The sequence below is a fragment of the Saccopteryx leptura genome, chromosome 1 (assembly GCF_036850995.1).
Source record: "Saccopteryx leptura isolate mSacLep1 chromosome 1, mSacLep1_pri_phased_curated, whole genome shotgun sequence".
Taxonomy (NCBI): Eukaryota; Metazoa; Chordata; class Mammalia; order Chiroptera; family Emballonuridae; genus Saccopteryx; species Saccopteryx leptura.
The window spans coordinates 144,523,552-144,546,780 of NC_089503.1; the positions used below are offsets into that span (position 1 = coordinate 144,523,552).

The 23,229-nt window shown below is 42.5% G+C and overlaps 1 protein-coding gene across 3 annotated transcripts in view; it reads left to right on the forward strand.

The window, feature by feature from the left end:
• The window catches only part of LOC136400275 (methylcrotonoyl-CoA carboxylase beta chain, mitochondrial), a 170,278-nt gene that overhangs the window by 23,179 nt on the left and 123,870 nt on the right, over positions 1-23,229 (forward strand). For all 3 annotated transcript variants that reach the window (XR_010750279.1, XM_066376650.1, XM_066376665.1), the window contains exons 7-10: positions 8,658-8,771; positions 17,977-18,041; positions 19,158-19,257; positions 19,366-19,461. Coding sequence is in view for 2 of the 3 variants with exons in the window: in XM_066376650.1 (XP_066232747.1) it covers positions 8,658-8,771; positions 17,977-18,041; positions 19,158-19,257; positions 19,366-19,461 (375 nt within the window). In the remaining variant the exon portion in view is untranslated. The remainder of the gene's footprint in view (positions 1-8,657; positions 8,772-17,976; positions 18,042-19,157; positions 19,258-19,365; positions 19,462-23,229) is intronic.

The window sequence follows — 23,229 nt, forward strand, 5'->3', positions numbered from 1 at the left end:
CAACCGGCCAGAGCTCAAAATATTTTAATTAAAAAAATTAGTGGACCTTGATGAGGCCATGGCACAGAAGACCCAGATTTGAAACTCTGAGTTCACTGGCTTGAGTGTGGGCTCATCTAACTTGAGTGCAGTGTCACTGGCTTGAGCGTGGGATCATAGACATGACCCCATGGTCGCTGGCTTGAAGCCCAAGGACTACACAGAGAGGCTAAATCCACCCACTCACCTGAGATGGATCTGCTCAATGACACGAACAAACCAAGAGTTTCTCTTGCAGGGTGAGGAAGTTCAGGGTAAATTCAAGACCTGAACCAACAGTAAGAAAGACAGCAGCAAGAAGGCTTAAGAATGATGTGTAGCTGACAGTATGGTACCAGTCAAAACCAGCACAGAAGGCACAAGCTAAACTTTTGAGTAAAAAACAAAAGGTCACTGGCCTGAGCCCAAGTTTGCTGGCTTGAGCAAAGGGTTACTTGCTCTGCTGGAGCCCCCGGTCAAGGCACGTATGGAAAGCAGTCAATGAACAACTAAGGTGCCACAACGAAGAATTGATGCTTCTCATCTCTCTCCTTTCGTGTCTTTTTGTCCCTATCAGTTCCTCTCTCTGTTTGTCTCTTTCTCTGTCACAGAAAGACACTTACACAAAAAATATATATATACAGCCAATTTTTAAAATAAATATATCAAATAGAGGAATGTATCAGGAGATATATAGAGGCTTCAGTACATCTGAATATATTATTATTTTATTATTTTGATGTTTATTGTTTATTTTTTTAATGTTTATTTTATTGATATTAGAGAGAGAGAGAAAGATAGACCTGAACATCATCTATTCCTGTATGTGTCACAACCCAGGATTGAACCTGGGCCACTTCTGCGCTTTGGGACAATGCATTAACCAACTGTGCTGTCTGGCCGGGCTACTGAAATATTTTCTTCCTTTAGAAAAGAATCTGAGTTCCTGACCTGTGGTGGTGCAGTAGATAAACCGTTGACTTGGAATGCTGAGTTCATGGGTTTGAAACCGCAGACTTGCCTGGTCAAGGCACATAGGAGAAGCAACCATGAGTTGATGCTTCCCATGCCTCCCCCCCACCTTTCTCTTCTCTCTCTAAAATCAATAAATAAAAACTTAAAAAAAAAAAGAATATGAATTAATTTTAGCCAAATGTCAAGATTTATTAAGAATTAGTGAATTAGGTGAATTAATTAGGTGAAAGGTTACTTTATAATTCTCTAATCTTATTTGAATATTTGAAATACTTTATAATACTGATGCTTCTACTTTGTTTATGGTTTATTGTATTTCTTAAGTTTGTACTATTTTTACAAACAATTTTCACTTACCAGTGTTATCTATTTTTTTATCAATAGAGTATGCTATTATTATATATTTTACTCTCATGTAGCAACCTTGCCTATTTAAAATTTTTTTTAAAAGATTTTATTGATTTTTAGAGAGAGGGAGAGAGAGACATAGAGAGAGAGAGACAGAGTGAGAAGCATGTTCACTTTAGTTTTTCATTGATTGGATCTTTGTATGTGCCTTGACTAGACAAACCTGGGGTTTCAAACCAGCGACCTCAGTGTTCTGGGTTGAATGCTGTATCCATTACACCACCACCACTCAAGCTATTTTTATGGCTTATTTATCTAAACAAAATTTAACATGGCCCTGTCCGAGAAGGTCAGTTGGTTAGAGTCTTGTCTCAATATGCCATGGTTGTGGGTTTGATTCCTGATTAGGGCAGATATAAGAAAAAACAATGAATGCATAAATAAGTGTAACAATAAATCGATGTTTCTTTCTCTCTCTCTCTCTCTCTCTCTGTCTCTTTCTCTCTTCTTTTCTCTCTTTTCCCCCCCTCTGTCTCTGAAATATATAATTTTGCATAGATGGCTCTTGCATTGTCTGGTATGAAATTCTTAATGTGAGCTTTTGTTTTTTAGGGAAATGAGTCCATTTAATGTATATGTCATAATTTCTATACCTGTACTAAACTTGCATTAGTGTCTAGGGCTGCTGTAACAGATAACCAAGTAGGTGGCTTAAAACAACAGAAATTTATTTTCTCAAGTTCTAGACTAGAGGATGAAAGTCTGAAATCAAGGTAGCAGCAGGGTCATGCTCTCTCACATGCTCTCAGGAAGATTCTGTTCCTTGCTTCTTTGAGCTTCTAGGGGCTTCAGGCATTCCTTGACCTAGTGGCTACATGATTCCAATCTCTATGTAGGTCTTTTTTTTTTTTTTTGGTAAATATAGGTGAAAGTTTATTTAGAGAGTCATAGAGGCAGGAAAAGGGAGGCTGTTGGGCTGTTGGGCTCTTGGGCTCAGAGAACAAGTTACAGAGGCAAAAGAAGGGCCCTTGGAGCCCAGGGGAGAGAGAGAGTAAAGGAAAGGGCCTCAATGGAAGAAAAGGGTGTAGTGGTACTCAGAGCGGGAGAGAGAGAGGAGGGACCAAGAGAGAGAGAGAGTCTTGGTTCCTGTGGACCTTAAAGCTTGACGTGCTTTAAAAACCAGGTCTTTTTAAAATCCATATATTTTGAACAAGGAGTACCTGCAATTTTTTAAAGTTAAATTTTAGAAAGAGAGAGAGTAAGGGACTGACAGAGACACAGAGAGAAAGAAACATCGATTTGTTCCTCTTATTTATACATTCATCGGTTAACTCCTGTATGTGCACTGACCGGGGAGTGAACTCACAACCTTGGCATACTGGGACGACACTTGTACCAACTGAACTACCCAGCCAGGGCAATGAGAACCATTCTCTGTGCAGGCAAGATGTGGAGGGTAATGAAATTCTGTGTAAGGTTGTTTTTCTTTAAGATTGTTACCTCAGTTTTATAGCATCTCTCTTTCTTGTTTTTTACTCAAAAATTTAGCTGTGCCTTCTGTGCTGGTGATGACTGGTACCATACTGTCAGCTACACATCATTCTTAGCCTTCTTGCTGCTGTCTTTCTTACTGTTGGTTCAGGTCTTGGATTTACCTTGAACTTCCTCACCCTGCAAGAGAGACTCTTGGTTTGTCCGTGTCACAGAGCAGACCCGTCTCAGGTGAGTGGGTGGACGTAGCCTCTCTGTGCAGTCCTTGGGAGTGCTCCATTGTACTGAGGGTCGCTGTGATGTCTCTCCTGCACTGAGCCTCCCACGCAACACTGAGTGTGGTCAGAAGAGTTTATGGTCAAGCGTGTTATGTCCTTTTAATGTCCTTTTAGTATAGAAAGCGGCAGCATTTCCTTTCTGGGGTTCCAGATCCTTTGTCCAGCGTAGCCCAGTGTCAGATCTTGTACCACACACCAGTGCTTTGGGACTTGCAAAGTCCTCGGTGCGGTTTTGAGAAGCAGCAGCAGATAGAGGCAGGGCTGTTCTTGGTGCACATTCACTCTATTTTGTGACTGAGGGAATGGCTCAGAATTAAATGATGAGAAGAGGAAATTGTGTGACTGTGGCGACCTACCTGTGTTTCTTTGTTTAATTTTTATTTCTTTCTAAAACATATTTATTTATTGATAGCTTGAGAGAGAAAGGAAGGGAGAGAGAGAGACAGGAACATCGATATGTTCCTGTGTGTGCCCTGACCAGGCTTCAGGATGATGCTCTAACCAACTGAGCTATCTGTCCAGGGCAGTAACTTTTATTTCTGTTAATTGGAATTGGCTTTAGTGATATCAGCTTTTGTTCCTGTTGGATATGTGTGACTGGAATGGCCTTTGTTATTGATGAAAATTTGAGAATTTTGATTCTTGTATACTTAGAAACTCTAGGTCTTGCTTTAAAAATATTTTTATAACGGCTTTCTTAAGATATAATTTACATACCATACAGTTTACCAATTTTATATGTACCGTTCAATGTTTTTTAGAATATTTACACTGTTGAACATTGTTGTCTCCCCAGAAGGAAATGCCATATTCGTTAGCAGTTATTCTCCATTTCTATCCAGTCTCCTCAGCCCCTGGCAACCACTAATCCACTCCGTGTGACTATGGATTGGCCTACTCTGGACATTTTATACAAGTGGAGAAAACCATAGGATAAGTGGTATTTTGTGACTGGTTTCTCCTGGCATAATGGCTTCAGGGTTTACCCACGTCTTTCTCATGACTTATGACTGTGCTAAGTCTTCAGATGTGAGCTAGTTGCAGTGTCTTAAGGTGGACAGTTTGGCTCCCTGTACTAGTTAAGTATCGTTGCAGGACAGGTGACCCCAGAACTGAGCAATTTGTTACATCAGCATTAATTATCTCGCAATTTCTGTGGGTCAGGAATCTGAGCACAGTCCTCTGGATCCTCTAGCTCTGGCTCTCTCCTGTGGCTGCTGTCATCTCAGGGCTCGAGGGGGCAGGCTCCGACCCCTATCTCGCTCCCGTGGTTGTTGGCAGGATTGAGTTCTTTGCAGGCCTCACTCAGTTCTTTAGTTGTAAGGCTTCTTTGGTTTCTTCCCATGTGGGCTTCTCCATAGAGTATCTCACCATGGGCCGGCTGTATTCACCAGAATGAGCAAGCAGGTGGGTAAGAGAGAGAGTCAGCAAGACGACAAATCAGTGTCTCATAACTTGATCACAGACATGACACTTGCCATTTGGTAGAAGCACACGACCAGATCCACTACACATTTAAGAGGATGAGATGTCATAGGATGTGGTGCCAATCGGATTATTGGGGGATATTATTAGCTGGTGTCAGACAAATGTGTTGTTGATTTTCTTGGTTTCAGCAGTGATGTGTAGAGAATGCATCTTGTGTCCTTCAGAATGTGGTAAAATTCCCTGATATAGATGTGCTATTTACTTGTGTGACCTTTCTACTAAATTAGTAGATCTTTCCCCTCAAATTTTTCTTGCCACATTTTGGCCCACTAATTCCTTCCTTTGTCGTTGTCTCCTCCACCCCCACCTCCACGCCATCCCTGGTGTCTGAATACTTGCTGGCAGTGCTGCTCTTTTCTCTCCTTTTGTCCCTGGTTGTTTTCATGGAACCCTCCTGTGCCTGCTGAGTCCTAAAGGTCTTACTTTTGGAAAGTGTCTTCTTTCAGATTCTTACATCATCGTACCTGTTCTCTGCTTCCTGGCTTTCTTTTAGCACTGAACTAGTTTAAGCGGAATCCGGTGTTCTGGAACAGAGACCAGGCTACAAGGTGAAATCTGGTCCTTTACTCCTGATAGAACCTTAAAGGAAAGCCCATTAAGTGTTTCAGACATGCAGAAGGTACAGAGAATAATAGAACAAAACCTACCCTCAACTTGAAATTATGAAGTATTGACATTTTCAGTGTTATTGCCTCAAAAATTTTAAGAACTTAGTTATCAATAATTAATTTATCCTTTCAAAATGTTGTATTGATGAACATGTTGGTTTTTTGCATATTTTCACTATGATGAACGCTGCTACAATGAATGTTTTTGTGCTTGTGGGGATGAATTTTCTTTTCTTTTTTCTATTATTATTTTTTTTAGTTCAGTGAGAGGAGGGCAGGCAAAGAGACAGACTGCTGCATGCACTGCACCCTGACTGTGACCTACCTGGCAAGCCCACTAGGGGGCGATGCTCTGTTTATCTGGGGCATTACTCCATTACTCAGCAAGCGGGCTCTTCTTAACACCTGAAGCAGAGGCTACGGAGCCATCCTTAGCACCTGGAGCTAACTCGCTCCAATCAAGCCATGTCTGCAGGAAGGGAAAAGAGAGAAAGAGAGAGAGGCTAGAAGGGGAGGGGTTAAGAAGCAGATGGATGCTTCTCCTGTGGGCCCTGACTAGGAATTGAAACCAGGTCATCCACATGCCGGGCTGACGCTCTAGCACTGTGCCAACCAGCCAGGGCCTGAATTTCCTTTCTTTTTTTTTGTACGTTATTTCCCCCATTAGCATCCGTTATAATATCAAAGGCAGTCTCAGAAGAGCAAAACATTTTGGAGAGAAGGATGCTGCAGTTAAATGATATGGAAAAATTGAGAGAAGATAAAGATTTTAAATATGGCTGAACTTCTGGAACATGGTGTAATGGGGAATTAGAAATTATTTTGTGATTGAAATAATTTCCCTTTTTACTTCTTTTGCTTCTTTTAGAACTGGGCATTTACTAGAACTGAGCTGCAATACCAAATTTAGCCAGTTGGTGATGCTTTCCTAAGTAGAGAAAATACTTGAAGATTATGGTTTTATGAAGATATTTGAAGTTAGAGGGTCATGAGTTTTCTAATAGATATTTTGAAGACAATCTTCTGGGTGATTGCTAAGTAAGAACCATAATTAATAACCATGTCCGGGTTGCTCACTTGATTAGAGTGTCACCCCAGTACACCAAGGTTTGGGATTCAATTCCTTATCAGGGCACATTCAATAATCAACCAATGAATGCATAAATAAGTGGAACAACAAATATGTGTTTTTTTTTCTCTCTTTCAAATCAATAAAAATAAAATAAAAATAGCCTGAGCAGGCAGTAGTGCAGGGGGATAGAGTGTCAGCCTGGGATGCAGAGGACACAGTCAAAATCCTGAGGTCACTGACTTGAGCGTGGACTCACCAGCTTGGGCGCAGGGTTGCTGCCTTGAGTGTGGGATCATAGATGTGGCTCCATGGTCGCTGGCTTGAGCCCAGTGTTGCTGGCTTGAGCAAGGGGTCACTGGCTCAGTTGGAGCCCCCATCAAGCACATATGAGAAAGCAATCAATGAACTAGGGTACTGCAATGAAGAACTGATGATGGTTTTCGTCTCTCTCCCTTTCTGTGTATCTGTTCGTCTGTCCCTATCTGTCCCTTTCTCTGTCTCTCTTACTAAATAATAAATAAATATAAAATGAAAATAAAAATGAGTGGAAAATTATAAGTGGGAAACATTGCTGTGATATGTTAACAGAAATATTGTGCCATATTAAATAATACATGAAATAGGGACAAATATTGTTTGTGACAGCCATTTTTTTTTTTTTTTTTTTTAAGCTGGAAATGGGGAGAGACAGTCAGACAGACTCCCGCATGCGCCCATCAGGGGCTACGCTCTGCCCACCAGGGGGCGATGCTCTGCCCCTCTGGGGCGTCGCTCTGCCGCGACCAGAGCCACTCTAGCGCCTGGGGCAGAGGCCAAGGAGCCATCCCCAGCGCCCGGGCCATCTCTGCTCCAATGGAGCCTTGGCTGCGGGAGGGGAAGAGAGAGACAGAGAGGAAGGAGGGGGAGGGGGTGGAGAAGCAAATGGGCGCTTCTCCTATGTGCCCTGGCCAGGAATCGAACCCGGGTCCCCCGCACGCCAGGCCGACACTCTACCGCTGAGCCAACCGGCCAGGGCCTGTGACAGCCATTTTGATGGAAAAATGTTGACTTATGCTGCCTTCCACTTCTGGATTAAAACTAGTGTGGAATTTTTTTTCTAAAACAGGTACTAGCATGACCATATGGAAAAGTAATGGAATATTTGAATTATTTGCAGAAACTGCTTTAATATGATAATTTAAGAAAATAGCTAATTATACACTTATTTTTCTTTTTGATATTTATTTTTATCTCGATGTAACCTTCAAACCCATATTTATTGTTCTTTGTGTCATACTGATCTCTAAGAAATAATATCTTTTAAGCTTTAATAATGGAAAATTTAAGCCTGACCAGGCGGTGGCGCTGTGGATAGAGCGTTGGAGTGGGATGCAGAGGACCCAGGTTCGAGACCCCGAGGTCGCCAACTTGAGCGCAGGCTCATCTGGTTTGAGCAAAAGCCCACCAGCTTGAACCCAAGCCCACCAGCTCGCTGGCTTGAGCAAGGTGTTACTCGGTCTGCTGAAGGCCCGCGGTCAAAGCACATATGAGAAAGCAATCAATGAACAACTAAGGTGTTGCAATGGGCAATGAAAAACTAATGATTGATACTTCTCATCTCTCTGTTCCTGTCTGTCTGTCCCGGTCTATCCCTCTCTCTGATTTTCTCTCTGTCTCTGTAAAATAAATAAATAAATAAATAAAGTTAAAAAATAAAAAAATTTAAAAAAATAATGGAAAATTTAATACATATAAAAGTAGAGAAAATAGTTTGGTGAACCCTCCATTGTGTATCAGCCAGCTTCAACACAGTTGACTTTCTTTTGAGCAAGATTGCTAATTGTGACGCTAATATTAGTTTTATATTTAGAATATATGATATCCTGGGTAACCCACAGTGTTAACACTCATTTGGAGAATTATTTTCAGTATTCCTGTGGCAGTTGCTTAGAGAATTTAATATTATTAGACTTGAAAGTTATCCTTTTACCCAGTTTTGCTAATTTATGGTTTGGTTGTGAGTTTCTTCTTCATTAATTGTTAGGCTAATGGTCTCTCTGGCCATTCTGTTCTCTGACAGTGAGATTGTCCACAAACTTTGTAAAAGTGTGACATAAATTCTTCAAAATGCTTTGATACGGAAAGTTAGAAACCTAATGCAGATGTTTAGAGGACTCAAGTTAAAATGCTATAGAAATGCTTATCTGAAACCTATCTACTCTTGTTGATTAGTGTCACTCCTATTAAATTTAATTTTATAAAAAAAAAAAAAGAAAATGAAGTAGAGGGCCCAGCAAGTAGTATCGCTGGTACAGCAGTGTTTATGGGACCATATAGTCACAGACCATATAATTTCCTGCTTGGCTGTTCCTGACGGTTTCTTCTATGCTTGTATTCCAGATAGCGGTTGTCATGGGTTCCTGCACAGCAGGAGGTGCTTACGTGCCTGCAATGGCTGATGAAAACATCATTGTACGCAAGCAGGGTACCATTTTCTTGGCTGGACCCCCCTTGGTAAGAATATATTATTGATTGATTGCCTGAAGTAAAATGTATGTAGTATAAAATCTACCATATTGGCCCTGGCCGGTTGGCTCGTTGGTCTGGCGTGCGGGGGACCCGGGTTCGATTCCCGGCCAGGGCACATAGGAGAAGCGCCCATTTGCTTCTCCACCCTCCACCCCCTTCTTCCTCTCTGTCTCTCTCTTCCCCTCCCGCAGCCAAGGCTCCATTGGAGCAAAGATGGCCCGGGCGCTGGGGATGGCTCCTTGGTCTCTGCCCCAGGTGCTAGAGTGGCTCTGGTTGAGGCAGAGCGACGCGCCGGAGGAGCAGAGCATCGCCCCCTGGTGGGCAGAGCGTTGCCCCTGGTGGGCGTGCCAGGTGGATCCCGGTTGGGCGCATGCGGGAGTCTGTCTGACTGTCTCTCCCCGTTTCCAGCTTCAGAAAAATACAAAAAAAAAAAAAAATCTACCATTTTTAAATGTAAAGTTCTGTGGCATTAAGTGTATTCACTTTGTTGTGCAACCATGACCACCATCTATCTCCAGAACCTTCTCATCTTTTCCCTTCCAGCTATCTCTTCTTCCAGCAGCCTACCAGACCAACCCCAGTGTATACATGACTCCCAAGGGTGGGCAGCCTCCATCTTAGGATGTGCCTGGTACCCGGATGGGAAGTGGGTGAAAAGCTAGCCCTCAGCTCATGGCCCCTGCCCCTGGGTCATCTGCTGGAGAACACGGTTCAGCACTTCCAGCCCAGGACAGTGACGGTGCTGCTGTGCGTTACCCCGAGATGCTGTGGGTTGAGTGCCTGAGCGCTGATCCCAGGCCATGCCAGGCTCTCACTTGGGCACATGTAATAGTCATTAGGAAGGGGGCAGGGAAGAGAAGGTAGGGCAGGGCCCAGGGCCTAGGCACCAGTTAGCAGGGACCCAGGAAGCCAAGAACCCATCCCTGAGAGTGGCAGAAGGCAGACTGGCCAAGAGCTGAAGCTGTAAACCCCAACACACACTCTCCATGTCCTCTCAGAGCTTTTTTTACAGAACACAAGTTCAAAGATAAATCAGAATTTCAATAGGGTGACCACCAGTGTGCATTAAACCTGAAGCGCAGGGCTCTTCTGAGAGAGGGACCCTGTGTAACCTCTCTGGTCACCTGCCGGTGATGCAGCACTGAGGCCTGGATTATATCCTTTTGGCTCTTTCTCCTCTCCCCTTGTTCAGCTCCATTCCAGTGATTTCCAGCAATGCAGTCATCACTGGCTGTGCTGACGTCACAGCATGGCCCTGGGTTTGAACGTGATAGAGGGTGGGTGAAGGTACAGGTAATACCTACACCTTACAACGTAATGTCCCAATATATAAGTGAAATTTAAGAATACTAAATACTAATACCTGACCAGGTGGTGGTGCAGTGTATAGAGCATCGGACTGGGATGCGGAAGGACCCAGGTTCGAGACCCCGAGGTCGCCAGCTTGAGCGCGGGCTCATCTGGCTTGAGCAAAGAGCTCACCAGCTTGGACCCAAGGTCGCTGGCTCCAGCAGGGGATTACTCGGTCTGCTGAAGGCCCGCACTCAAGGCACATGTGAGAAAGCAATCAATGAACAACTAAGAAGTCGCAATGCGCAACGAGAAACTGATGATTGATGCTTCTCATCTCTCTTCGTTCCTGCCTCTGTAAAAAAAAAAAAAAAAAAAGAATACTAAATAGGTGAAAAGAAGAATGTCATATTGTGAAACTATAATCTATGTACAGTGGGGTATTATGCAGCTATAAAAAGAAATGTAGTTCTGACACATGAAACAACATGGATGAACCTTGTGAACTTTATGGTTGACACAAAAGGACAAAGATTATATAGGTTTACTTCTGTGAAATTCAGTGGTACCTTGACACTAGTTTTATTTGTTTCATGGCCGAGCTTGTGACTCAATCTGCTCATTTGTCAAATCGAATTTCCCCATTTAAATGAATGGGAATGCAATTAATCTGTTCCAGCCCCCCAAAACCACACGAATTTGTTTTATATGCTTTTAAGTAAGAAAATGTACTGTATAAATAACTAATAAATATATACACACATAATAAGAGAGAATGTAAAGACATAAACTGGTTTATGAAGTGTATTTACCTTCAAGGTCAGGCAATGATGCTAGCAGAGGAGGAGGATGTATTAGCTTAACAATGGCACTTCCCAAGCAGAAAGGTAATTAGCAATTTTTCAGACAGCTTCCCAGTGCCATTTTTAACAATAAAAGTGAGCAAACTCAAAAAGCACAAATTTTACAAAGTCATTTGGCCAACATTCCACCCCTTTTGCTCACTTTGCAATTCACACCACAGCATTCCCGGCCAAGGAATTAGGCACATCACACAAACAAATTACAGCAACAGCATAAGTCATACAATTTCAACCAGACCTATTCCCCCTTCCATCAAGGTCTCTCATATTGTCCAAAAGCCGCATGTCCATCCAACAAGGGAGCTGGTGGCTCCTTTGGTCTCAGTCCAAGGGTCAGTCCACGAACATGGGGCCTCAGCCCTCCCTCCTCATCCCTGTCATCCAGGCAGCTCTTAAGACGCTGCCCCAAGGGGGAGCACATGGCAATGGCGGTTAACATTTCCACCTCTGCTCCAGAGAGCATCCTGCCATCCACTCCTATGTGTAGCAAACCTAACAGGAGCTTAGTAGGTACTCTTTGCTTCTGGGCTTTTACCTTCGGACGGCAACTTCAGCTCCAGTCTCCTCATTCTCAGAAGAGGAGCGGGAAACGCCTGTTCCTGCTGACTCAGAGTCACTCCTCCAGCATGGTTCCACCTTAGGTTCCTGCGGCTGCTGGCTCTCCACAGCTTCCAGGGAAAACTGCAACTCATGAACCTGCAATTCCTTCTCTAGAGACTGCTCCATTTCCAAGTGCAACTCGCGAACCCGATTGGCCTCCTTCTCCAGCGCTTGCTCCAGTTCCAGGATCTGCATCTCTTTCTCCCATGACCATTCCAACTCCTCCCAGTGCTTGGTTTGCAGGTCCTGGGCAGCCTCTTGCACAAAGCTCTCAGTTTCCTCTCGCAGGGCTGTAAAAATCAGCCAGCCCATGGTCCCCAAAAGGACAGTCTTGGGGAACCATAACAACAACCAGTCCTCTACCCAACCCCTCAAGGGTAGTGGCGGCTCCATACCGATCTGATCCGAATCCTGCTGCAAACTACTCCAAATGTATGGCCATTAGTTGAGGCTGTCATGGCCGTACACATGCAGGTTTCCATTAGATTCGGGAAGACAGTAAAGAAACAGTGGAGCCAAAAGGTGCGCCATTCCTTTGTTCAAGACTCGTACCGGCCAATGAGCAAATACATGCAGGGCTCCCAAAGCCATTTACACATTCTCCAGTTCCACAACCAGGAGATTCTTCTCCGGTTTTTCCTAGGATCAAAGGCCCTCAGCAGTCTCAGTCACCTCTGGTTCCCCATCTGCACACCTTCTCCCTTCTCCCTTCCTTCTCCTCTCTGCACAAACTGGCTTCTCCTTCAGCACCCTGCCATCTTGGCTTCTCTCACTTTCCCTGCCATCTTGGCTCCTCCTTCAGCAGTCTGCCTCCTCTCTGCTCTCACTCTGCCATCATGGCTTCTTCTCTTCCTCCTCCTCCTCTCCTTTTTAAAACTTTTCTGGCACCAATACCTCTTCTCTAGCCAACATTAGCATAACAGTGGACCTTCCCAAGGAGGAAGGTAATCCTCAATTTGCAATATACCCTCCTGCTCTGAGGGCAAGCACACACGTGGCTGCCCAGCACCATTTTTAACAATAAAAGTGAGCAAACTAAAAATACACAAATTTTACAAACTCATTAGCCCAACACTTGTGATTCAAGTATCTGCTCATGACTTAAAGCAAAAAATTCCACGAGTGATTGCTCATCTCAAATTGCTTGTGATTTAAAGTGCTCATGTGTCAAGGTACCACTGTATTTGGAATAGCAAAATTTGTAGAGATAGCAAGTAGATCAGTAGTTGCCAGGACCAGGCCGGTGGAAGGGGATGACTGCTAATGAACACAGGGTTTCCTTTGGGAGTGATGAACGTCAGGGAGGCAGGCAGCAGTACTGGTTGCACAAGTTTGTAAATACTCTAAAAACACTGAATTGTATATTTTATTTATTTATTTATTTTTTTTGTATTTTTCCAAAGATAGAAGCAGGGAGGCAGTCAGACAGACTCCTGCATGTGCCCAACCAGGATCCACTCAGCATGCCCACCAGGGGGCGATGCTCTGCCCATCTGGGGTGTTGCTCCGTTGCAGCTGGAGCCATTCTAGTGCCTGAGGCAGAGACCATCAAGACATCCTCAGCACCCGGACCAACTTTGCTCCAGTGGAGTCTTGGCTGTGGAAGAGGAAGAGAGAGATAGAGAGGAAGGAGAGGGGGAAGAGTGGAAAGACAGATGGGTGCTTCTCCTGTGTGCCCTGGCAGGGAATTGAACCTGGGACTTCCACATGCTAGGCTGATGCTCTACCGCTGAGCCAACCAGCCAGGGCCCTGAATTGTATACTTTAACTTACATTTTTTCTGTTTTATTTATATTTAAGTCTGAACGATGTTTAAATTTTTTTTTCCTGTATTTTTCTGAAGCCGGAAACAGGGAGAGACAGTCAGACAGACTCCCGCATGCGCCCGACCGGGATCTACCCAGCACGCCCACCAGGGGGCGATGCTCTGCCCCTCCGGGGCATCGCTCTGTTGCGACCAGAGCCACTCTAGCGCCTGGGGCAGAGGCCGAGGAGCCATCCCCAGCACCCGGGCCATCTTTGCTCCAGTGGAGCCTCGGCTGCGGGAGGGGAAGAGAGAGACAGAGAGGAAGGAGAGGGGGAGGGGTGGAGAAGCAGATGGGCGCTTCTCCTGTGTGCCCTGGCCGGGAATCGAACCCAGGACTTCTGCATGCCAGGTCGATGCTCTACCACTGAGCCAACCAGCCAGGGCCTGAATTGTATACTTTAAATGGTGAACTTACGTTATGAGGATTGTATCTCAAAAAGTAAGTTTGTTGCTTCAAAAGTCTGTCAGTGAATCATCTTTGTTTTTGGAATAATAACACAAGTTTTTTTTAAAAAAAATGTGATAAGAGCTTATGCTTTGTTGTGAAGTAAGTGCATTTTCCAAATGACTGTGTTAATTTTTAATAACTTTTATTGAGGATCAGATCAGCCTGCCATTTCAAGTGTAACAACAGCCTCAAGGCATGTTTGAAAAGCCTGTGGTGTTTATTATTCTTTAACGTTTCCGTAGCTGTATGTGATAGCAGTTATCATTTAATTAAAGGAAAATTCCCTCAAAATTCACCTTTGTTTAGAAAGGGTACAAACTTTCATGAGTAGTTCTTATTTTTCTTCATTAGTGAATGAGGAACGATATGACTTAAATTTAAAACATCTTTTTGGGAATGAAGGCAGCATCATGATACTAGAATAATGCTAACTATTTTCTAGAGAAGACTTTGTCTAAAGGTCGGCAGTTACTGGTGGATTCAGATTTAACAAGTAACTCTGTCACAGACTGAACCTCGTTCAGGAGTCTACCATCCAAGGACTTGTTCACAAGTAGCAGAAGCAGCAGCAGTGTCCTTACCTAAATTTTGACACTTGTTTTATGAAAATTGAGGAAAGGCTTTGTAGGTTTCACACATAATATGGGATTGAGTTGCTATAGTTTTCAGTAGCTTTAAGTGGTTTGGAAAATGCATAGTGATAATACAAGAGTGTGAAGGAGCTTTTTGTTCTCCTGTTTTTTGATTACTTTCTGAACTAGTAATTTAGTAGAATGAGCTATTTTATTTTATTTTAACTAGTGAGGGAGAGAAAAAAAGAGACAGACAGACAGGGATAGGTAGAAAGGAGAGAGATGAGAAGCATCAACTCATAGTTGTGGCATTTTAGTTGTTCATTGATTTATTTCTCATATGTGCCTAGACTTGATGGCTCTAGCTGCGCCAGTGATTTCTTATTCAAGCCAGTGACCTTGGGCTCAAGGCAGCAACCTTTGGTCTCAAGCCAGTAATCATGGGTTCATGTCTATGATCCCATGCTCAAGCTGGCAACCTAGAACTCCAGCTGGTTAAGCCGGTGCTCAAGCTGGTAACCTCAGGGTTTAAAAACTGGGTCCTCAGTGTCCCAGGTGAATGCTCTATTCACTCTACCACCATGTGGTCAAACAAGAATGAGCTACTATATTTCCCCATGTATAAGATGTTCTCATGTATAGGACACACCTTAATTTTGGGACCCAAAATTTGAAAAAAATGTTTACATAAATTTATTGAACTCAGGTTTTATTCATCATAAATTTCATACAACTCCTCATCACTGTTAGAACTCCCATCCATCCATTAGCTTGTCCTCATCTGTTTCTGATGACGAATCACTGTCTTCATATATGGCCTCGTCCTTAGTTCCATCTACGGCATTTGAAATGCCACACTTCTTAAAGGATTTGCCAATGATCTCAATCTTGATATTATTTCAGGATCTTTTCACTCAGGTACAAACTTCTCCTATAGTTGGTTTCTTCACTCTTCTTGCTGGTGTCAAATTGTCCCCAGAAGACTTCATCCATGGGTTCCATTCTTCTCTCATGGCAGCTTTGAAGGGTTTGTTAATGCTGACATCAAGTGGTTGGACCTGGGATGTCAAGTCTTCTGGTATGATGGCAAGTTTTGTTTTCTGCTCTGCAGCAATCTTCCTTGTGTTTTTTGTTATGTGTGCCCTGAACCAATCAAGCACCAATAGGGCAGGTTTGCGTAAGAGCCCACCTGGTCTCCTTCTCCGAACTTTCTCAAACCAGATCTTCATCTCATCCTGATCCATCCAACCCTTGTCATGAATGTGGACAATTACTCCTCGAGGAATGTCTTCTTTAGGCATTGTTTTGCATTTGAAAATCAGGAGGCAGCTTGGTTCTGTCGGCACAACAAGCTAGAACAACTGTATAATGGCTCTTTCCATGTCAACTTGTCTTCACAGTTAACAGTTTTCACCTCATTCTTATCAACATTTCTGTTATTTGGGACATCAAACTGAAGGGGGACTTCATCCATATTTGCAGTCTGTCCCAACTCAAACTGATGTGTCTTCTGACATTGAATGATAAAACGATGAAATTCAAGGACCTTCTGCTCATAGCTTTCAGGCATCTTTTGGGCAAGTCTGGTGTGTGTACACATGCTTAGTCCATTCTGTTTCATGAACCTGAAGCACCAATTATGTCCTCCTTTGAAATCAGTAACTTCCTTTTCATCAGCAGTTCTTCTTGCCTCATGCTGAGCCATCTTTGTGTACACAGGAAATCCAATTGCCCTTTGCTCTTCAATCCATATCATCAATTCCCTCTCTAAATCAGACCATTTTGCTGACTTGCCTCTAATGGCCTTCTTCTGCCGTGGCATTTTTAGTAGAATTCTTCTTTCCGTAGCCAGTCTCTGATTGATTTCTCAGTTGGAGAAGGACCAAATTTAAGTTTAGCAGCACGATTTCCATTCAGTTTTGCAAACTGGATAACTTTTAACTTGAATTCAGCACTGTGGTGTTAGGGGTAGAACGTGACAAAACGTAACCTACCATATAATTGCTAATGCAAGTGCGAAAAAATGAGTGCGGACAAGTGCGAAAACGTGGGAAGTGCAAGTAAAAAAAATACAACCACTGTGTAAGATGTACCCAAGTTTTAGACCCCAAATTTTCAGAAAACGGGTGTCTCTTATACATGGGGAAATACAGTAACTCCTTTAATTTTTTGTTTATTTCTTCCCTTTCGGTGGTAACCAGCTGTAACTAGTTACTTAAGTTTCATCAAGGCCATTGCTGATGTCCTTAGATCTGAAGCAGTGCTATTTCAATCACCTACCGCAAACTCTACTTTGGGCGTGAATTTTACACTTGGGATTCTGGCATCAGGCTCTGTTCTTTCCCTAAGCCTGTCAGGTTCATCTCCCGTCGAGCCTTTTCTCTTCACTCATAGTCAGGAGTGCTTCAGCCCATCCTCGTTTCTATTCCCTCGTTAAAACTTCAAGGCTTGGCAGTTTTCTTGTTTGAAATCGCTTGAATGTTGGTATCAAAAATAGTTCTGGCCTGTAGCGTTCCTGTATACCGCAGTGAACCACATCTATCTGCCTTTTGGGGAAATTTGGTTTTATTCCCTCTGATGACAAATTCTTATTGTTTAGTCAGAGCTCTGAAAATAAACAGTATATTGGTTGTTTGTTCCTTTACACAACTTTAAATATCCAGACACCTCTCATAATTACTTATTGTTTGGTCTGAATGCTATTTTACACTGAAGTTTTTTGGGAAGAGAACCAAAAATTTAGTTCTAGGCATGGAATAATTGATGGTGAAAATTTCAATTACCTATCCATGTGGAAAAAAGAATTTTAAGGCTGTTTTTATTTTTAAGGCTGTTTTTGAGGTAGCAAATAATGTCATTTTTATGCTGTATTTTATATTTGAAAGAAACCAATCAAAGAGTTTGTAATAATCACTGGAGGTTTTAGCATAGGTGTTAAAATAAAAGGCCTTACTTTCATATATTTATTGAGTGTTCAAAGATGCAAAAATCACAGTTCCTGCCATCAAAGAAATCACAGTATAGAGGAGACGACAGAGACCCATGTAAATTACTGAGGTGCAGTCCGGCTAGTGCCATGTTGCAGGTATAAGAGGAATTCTCTGGGGTCACCGATAAGCAAGCTTTGCTGTGTTATTACCATGCAGTGTCATTAATGATGAAGAGGCCTGGGTGGGTCAGGGGAAGCCACACAGTGTGGGGGTGGCGGGTTGATGGATAGGCAAGGAGTCACCAGGATGGTGAGAGAGGGAGAAGGGCATCCCGGTGCTGGGCCCAGACCCAAAGGCGCAGACATGTGCACATGGAGGGAGGGGCCTAACGGAGGGGACAGTGCTGGCTTCAGGCCAGAAATGCCTGGGTTCACATCAAGTTCCATCACTTGTTCAGGGGCTGTGGGCAAGGGCGTTAATGACTCTGGGTTCAGAGTTTTCATTTGGAGACTAGAGACCATGTTATCTAGGTTTGCTAGGCAGTTGAATGTAAAACCAAGATATTCTTTAGCTCTGTGGAAGAAAGAGCAATGTGTATAGTCAGTATAGGAGATGTGCGTGTTAGGAAAACAGTTGTCTGTTGCAGATGGACAGATCTCACCACGCCTTTCCTCTTGTAGGTTAAAGCAGCAACTGGAGAAGACGTGTCAGCTGAGGACCTTGGAGGTGCTGACCTTCACTGCAGGTGAAACAGAAGTGGTTGTATCTTTTCAGGATTGATTGTTGCTTGTTTTTAAAAGTTTACAGTATTATATATATATATATATTTTTTTTTTTTTTTTGTATTTTTCTGAAGTTGGAAACGGGGAGGCAGTCAGACAGACTCCTGCATGCGCCCGACCGGGATCCACCTGGACGCCCACCAGGGGGCGATGCTCTGCCCATCTGGGGCGTCGCTCTGTTTCAACCAGAGCCATTCTAGCGCCTGAGGCAGAGGCCATAGAGCCATCCCCAGCGCCCGTGCCAACTTTGCTCCAGTGGAGCCCCAGCTGTGGGAGGAGAAGAGAGAGACAGAGAGGAAAGAGATGGGGAGGGGTGGAGAAGCAGAAGGGCGCCTCTCCTGTGTGCCCTGGCCGGGAATCGAACCCGGGACTCCTTCATGCCAGGCTGACGCTCTACCACTGAGCCAACCTCCCAGGGCTTACAGTATTATTTTAAGTGTTAAAATTGTTACAGTTTTTTTGTTCTCTGTCTGCTGTTCTAGGCTTCATTTTATCAATACCTTTTTTACTCATGATCTGAGGGATGGTATCCTCATACATTTGTGTTTGTTACCCTGTGACAGCTTGCTCTTAGGTGTAACTTTGTAGGGAGAGTGTTCAGCAGTCTTTCAGAAGTGAGAGACCTTAGTTGGCATCTTCTTTGGGAGCTGAGTTAGGCACAAACACTTTTTGTTGTCAACAGCATCACAAAAGCATGCCATCTTTATCACATAGAATATAGTTTGAGGAGCATGGCCTGACAATTAACTGGAAGTCCTTATCCACAAGGCCCCGGGCTCTAGTAGAGAAGGTCAGCGTGGGAAACAGAGGGCACGGTTTATGTGCAGCTACTGGTGGTTGTGGGCGAGGTTCTAATACATACCTCAGTTTTTCCTGTTTGTAAAACAAGGATAATACCAGGTATGTGCCCATGTTTGCCAGGGACATTATGAAGATCAAATTAAATGACATTTTTTAAAGTGGTTAGGAAGTCAAAATGATGACATCCTTAGCTGAAAGAAAGAAGATATTTGGGGGTTAAGATATTGAATTATTTCCCCTTTCAATATTCTAATTATTTTATGTGCTCTACTCTGTAGAAAGTCTGGAGTCAGTGACTACTATGCTTTGGATGATAATCATGCCCTTCACTTAACTAGGAAGATTGTGAGGAGTCTAAATTATCAGAAAAAATTGGATGTGAGTTGGATGTGTTCTTACATCTCATTTTCCTGAAAAGCATTTTGATGTGTGTCATCTTGAAACAATTCTTTAAAATGGCTGATAGAGTTTTTCTATTTTCTGCAGGTTACCATTGAGCCTTCTGAGGATCCTCTATTTCCTGCTGATGAATTGTACGGAATAGTTGGTGCCAACCTTAAGAGGAACTTTGATGTCCGAGAGGTTTGTGAAATGGAGCTGTGGGTATCTGGTTTCAAAGCCCGAGTCTGTTTAGAATGCTCATGCCTAGGAACTGGTTTGGGTCTCAGTAAGGAGTGAGTTTGAGTATAAGGGAAAGGTCTTCCCATAGGGTAGGTATCATTGGCACACAGCAAATACTAAGGGAGGGGTAAACCTCTTAATTATTGAAAATTTTCATTGCACAATGGCAATGCCTTTTTTTATTTTTTGAGCAAGGCAGGGAGAGAGAAATAGGAACATTGAGCTGCTCCTATATGGGCCCTGACCAGGGATTTAACCTGCAACCTTGTCATTTCAGGACGATGCTCCTAACTGACTGAGCTAACCAGCCAGGGGAATATGTTTGTAATAGTACTTTGTAATGTGTAGATTAGGATTGATGTTGGGTAACTTCATAATTTTCAGCTGTTTCTTTTCAGCATTCTTTTTTGAGAAAATGTATGAAGTGTCAGTAAGTCTTTGAAAGAAAACAACATACCTTTTTAGATCAATATTACATTAGCAAAGATTAGACTTTTGATTACAGGTGAAGGTGTTTCTTTGGTTATAGATTGTCAACATAACCTGTGTCTGCATATAGCATGTCATCTTTTATTTTGTTCAGTATCCGTATCTGCCAGAATACTTTTTTTTTTTGGCAGAATACTTTTTAAGCTATAATATCTTTGTAATACCAGCTTGTCTTCTCTACTATTTTGTTACTTTTACTTTTGACTATAAAACTATTATTGTACTAATTATGAAAGTGTAGAAATATAGAAAAACATAAAATATAATTGCTTATAATCTCACCATCCAGAGAAAGCAGCCAATATTTTGGTGTTTTGGCTTAATATGTATGTACATACATTTTTATATGGTTAAGATAGTATACTTTTCCAGTTTACATTACAAATATTTCCCCATTGTTTAAAGGTTCCTCATGAGACATTTTTCATGGCTAGATCCTAATTCTTTATATAAAAGTACCTGGCAATGTGGTAGGTACTCAGTAAGTATTCCTCTCATGGATGTATATAATTATTATTATTATTTATTTATTTTATTTATTTTTTAAAGAGACAGAGAGAGAGTCAGAGAGAGGGATAGACAGGGACAGACAGACAGGAATGGAGAGAGATGAGAAGCATCAATAATTAGTTTTTCGTTGTGCATTGTGACACCTTAGTTGTTCATTGACTGCTTTCTCATATGTGCCTTGACCACGGACCTTCAGCAGACCGAGTAACCCCTTCCTTGAGCCAGTGACCTTGGGTCCAAGCTGGTGAGCTTTTTGCTCAAACCAGATGAGCCCGTGCTCAAGCTGGTGACCTGAGGGTCTCAAACCTGGGTCCTCGGCATCCCAGTCTGACGCTCTATCCACTGTGCCACCGCCAATCTGATGCTCTATCCACAGCCTCCACAGGCTGTATATAATTATTTATTTAGGAAATAACCTATTGTTGTTGAGGGTCTTTTTTGTTTTGTTTTGTTTTTTTAGAGGGTCTTAAATCTTGGATTTTTATGGAGCTCCAATTTTTTTTTTGTTTTGTGTGTGTGTGTGTGTGTGTGTGTGTATGTGTGTGTGTGACAGAGACAGAGAGATGGACTGATAGGGACAGCAGACAGGAAGGGAGAGAGATGAGAAGCATCAATTCTTCATGCGGCTCCTTAGTCTCCTTAGCTGTTCATTGATTGCTTACTCATATGTGCCTTGATGATGGAGGGGGGCTGCAGCAGAGCAAGAGACCCCTTGCTCAAGCCAGTGACCTTGTCCTCAAGCCAGCAACCTTGAGCTTCAAGCCAGTGACCTATGGGTTCAAACCAATGACCATGGGTTCATATCTATGATTGCACACTCAAGCTGGTGAGCCCATTTGAAGCCAGTGACCTCAGGGTTTCGAACCCAGTCCTTTGTGTCCAAGTCTCACGCTCCATATACTGCGCCATCGCCTGATCAGGCATGGAGTTCCTGTTTACCATGGTGAATTAGTTAAGCGTAACTTTTAGAATTAGGATTTTAGTTTGACTTTTCAGTTGATTACAGGCACAGAAAAAATAGTACTTATCATCTGATATGCTTGACAAACGATTTGTTCTAGATAGCAAAGTTTTCTACGTGGTTAAGAATTTATTATTTTAAAGAATAACCACGTTTTTATTTATTCAACAGTATTTATTCGGTACTTGTTCTATGAAGGTATTGTTCGGGTACCAGGAGCACAGAAAAGAGCCAAACAGATGCAAATCCTTGATTTCATGGTAGTTCCGTTTCTTTTTAATGAGATTATTTTATAAGATAGGCTTTTGCCTTCTGAAATAGTATCCTGGACTTCTACCTTTTGTTACCTCATGTTCATCATTGTGGTGATAATATAAAAAATGTTATATTTTTTGATAATAGCAAAGTGGCCTGTGTGGAAGTCTTTGCAGTGTACAGAGCTGTGGGACAGGACCACAGAATAGGAACTAGAAAACCCAGGTTCTAGCCCTTGTTTCCCTAGTCAGTGCTTCTGGGGTTGATACTCGGAGCACTGATTTCTGTTTCTAGATACAAAATAGTAGTACTACTGTACATGACAGGTCTGCTTTCTGAAGTTTGAATCCTTGTGAAGGTGAGTTTCTGTATTTTATGTGGCTGGTGATGTTCGTCGTCAAGCAAATAGAAGTTAGTTTCATACTAAGTAACCCTCTGCTGTTGTGCCCTTTGAGTACCTTCATCTTCATGTGGAAGAATGGTAGCTATTATGTGTTGATTGTTTTTAATAGGTACCATTTTGTAGGTACAAACTCAGAACAAATGACTGTCATAGTTCCACTGTATAATTGGATCTTTCAGGAAAATAACTAAAAAATAATTCAAAGTAAGCTTTTACTTTTTGGAAAGAAAGATATTGGAAAGCATTCACTCATTTTTTTCAACTCTTGCATCTTGCAAAAGGAGGTTTAGATTGATGTGGTAAACAGGAAAAATAAAGTTTGAACTAGATAGAAAAATGACATGTATCATAAAGCAATTTGGAATATGCTTCTTATATGAAAATCTTTGAAATAGTCCTAATGTATAATGATGATCCCCAACAATGAACTATTTAGTAATTTCTGTTCCTAACTTTAGGTTAATTACACACACACACACACACACACACACACACACACACACATAATACACACACACACATATATCTATGAGATGATTCTTTAAGTATATCTGATTCAGAATCAGTGAACCTTATTGAGGTATGGCGAAGGAAGAAAGTTCCCTCCACCCATCAGGGTTCTTTAGTCTGGTCTAATAATTAAATCTACACAAGGCAGATTATATTAATAAGAGAGAGCAGCCAAATTTAATTAGGCGTGTGTGTATGGGCCCCCCCCTCATGTACAACAGAGTCAGAGACGCAAAGACATGAGAGGTTCGGAGACGGGAAGTTAGAATTAGGTACAAAAGGCATTTGGAGCTCAGACTGAGGAAAGGTGTCTCGGAACCTCAGAGGGGAGGAAAGTGTTTGCGGGACGGTAACAAGAGCAGATGTTCAGTAATTAGAATTTTGCCCCGTCTTAGAGGTAGGTCAGTGATAACTCTCAGTGTGGGCAAGGCCGCTCATCTCAATTATTCAGTGGAGGTGTACAAGTTTCTTATGAGCCTGCAGGGTTTGGTTTTCTTTAGCTCAAAATAATCTCCAAACTAAAATAGCACGTCTTGGGAAGGCCTGTTCTGAACCCCTTCAAAGGTTTAATAATACTAGCTACCTTTTAATGACAACCCGA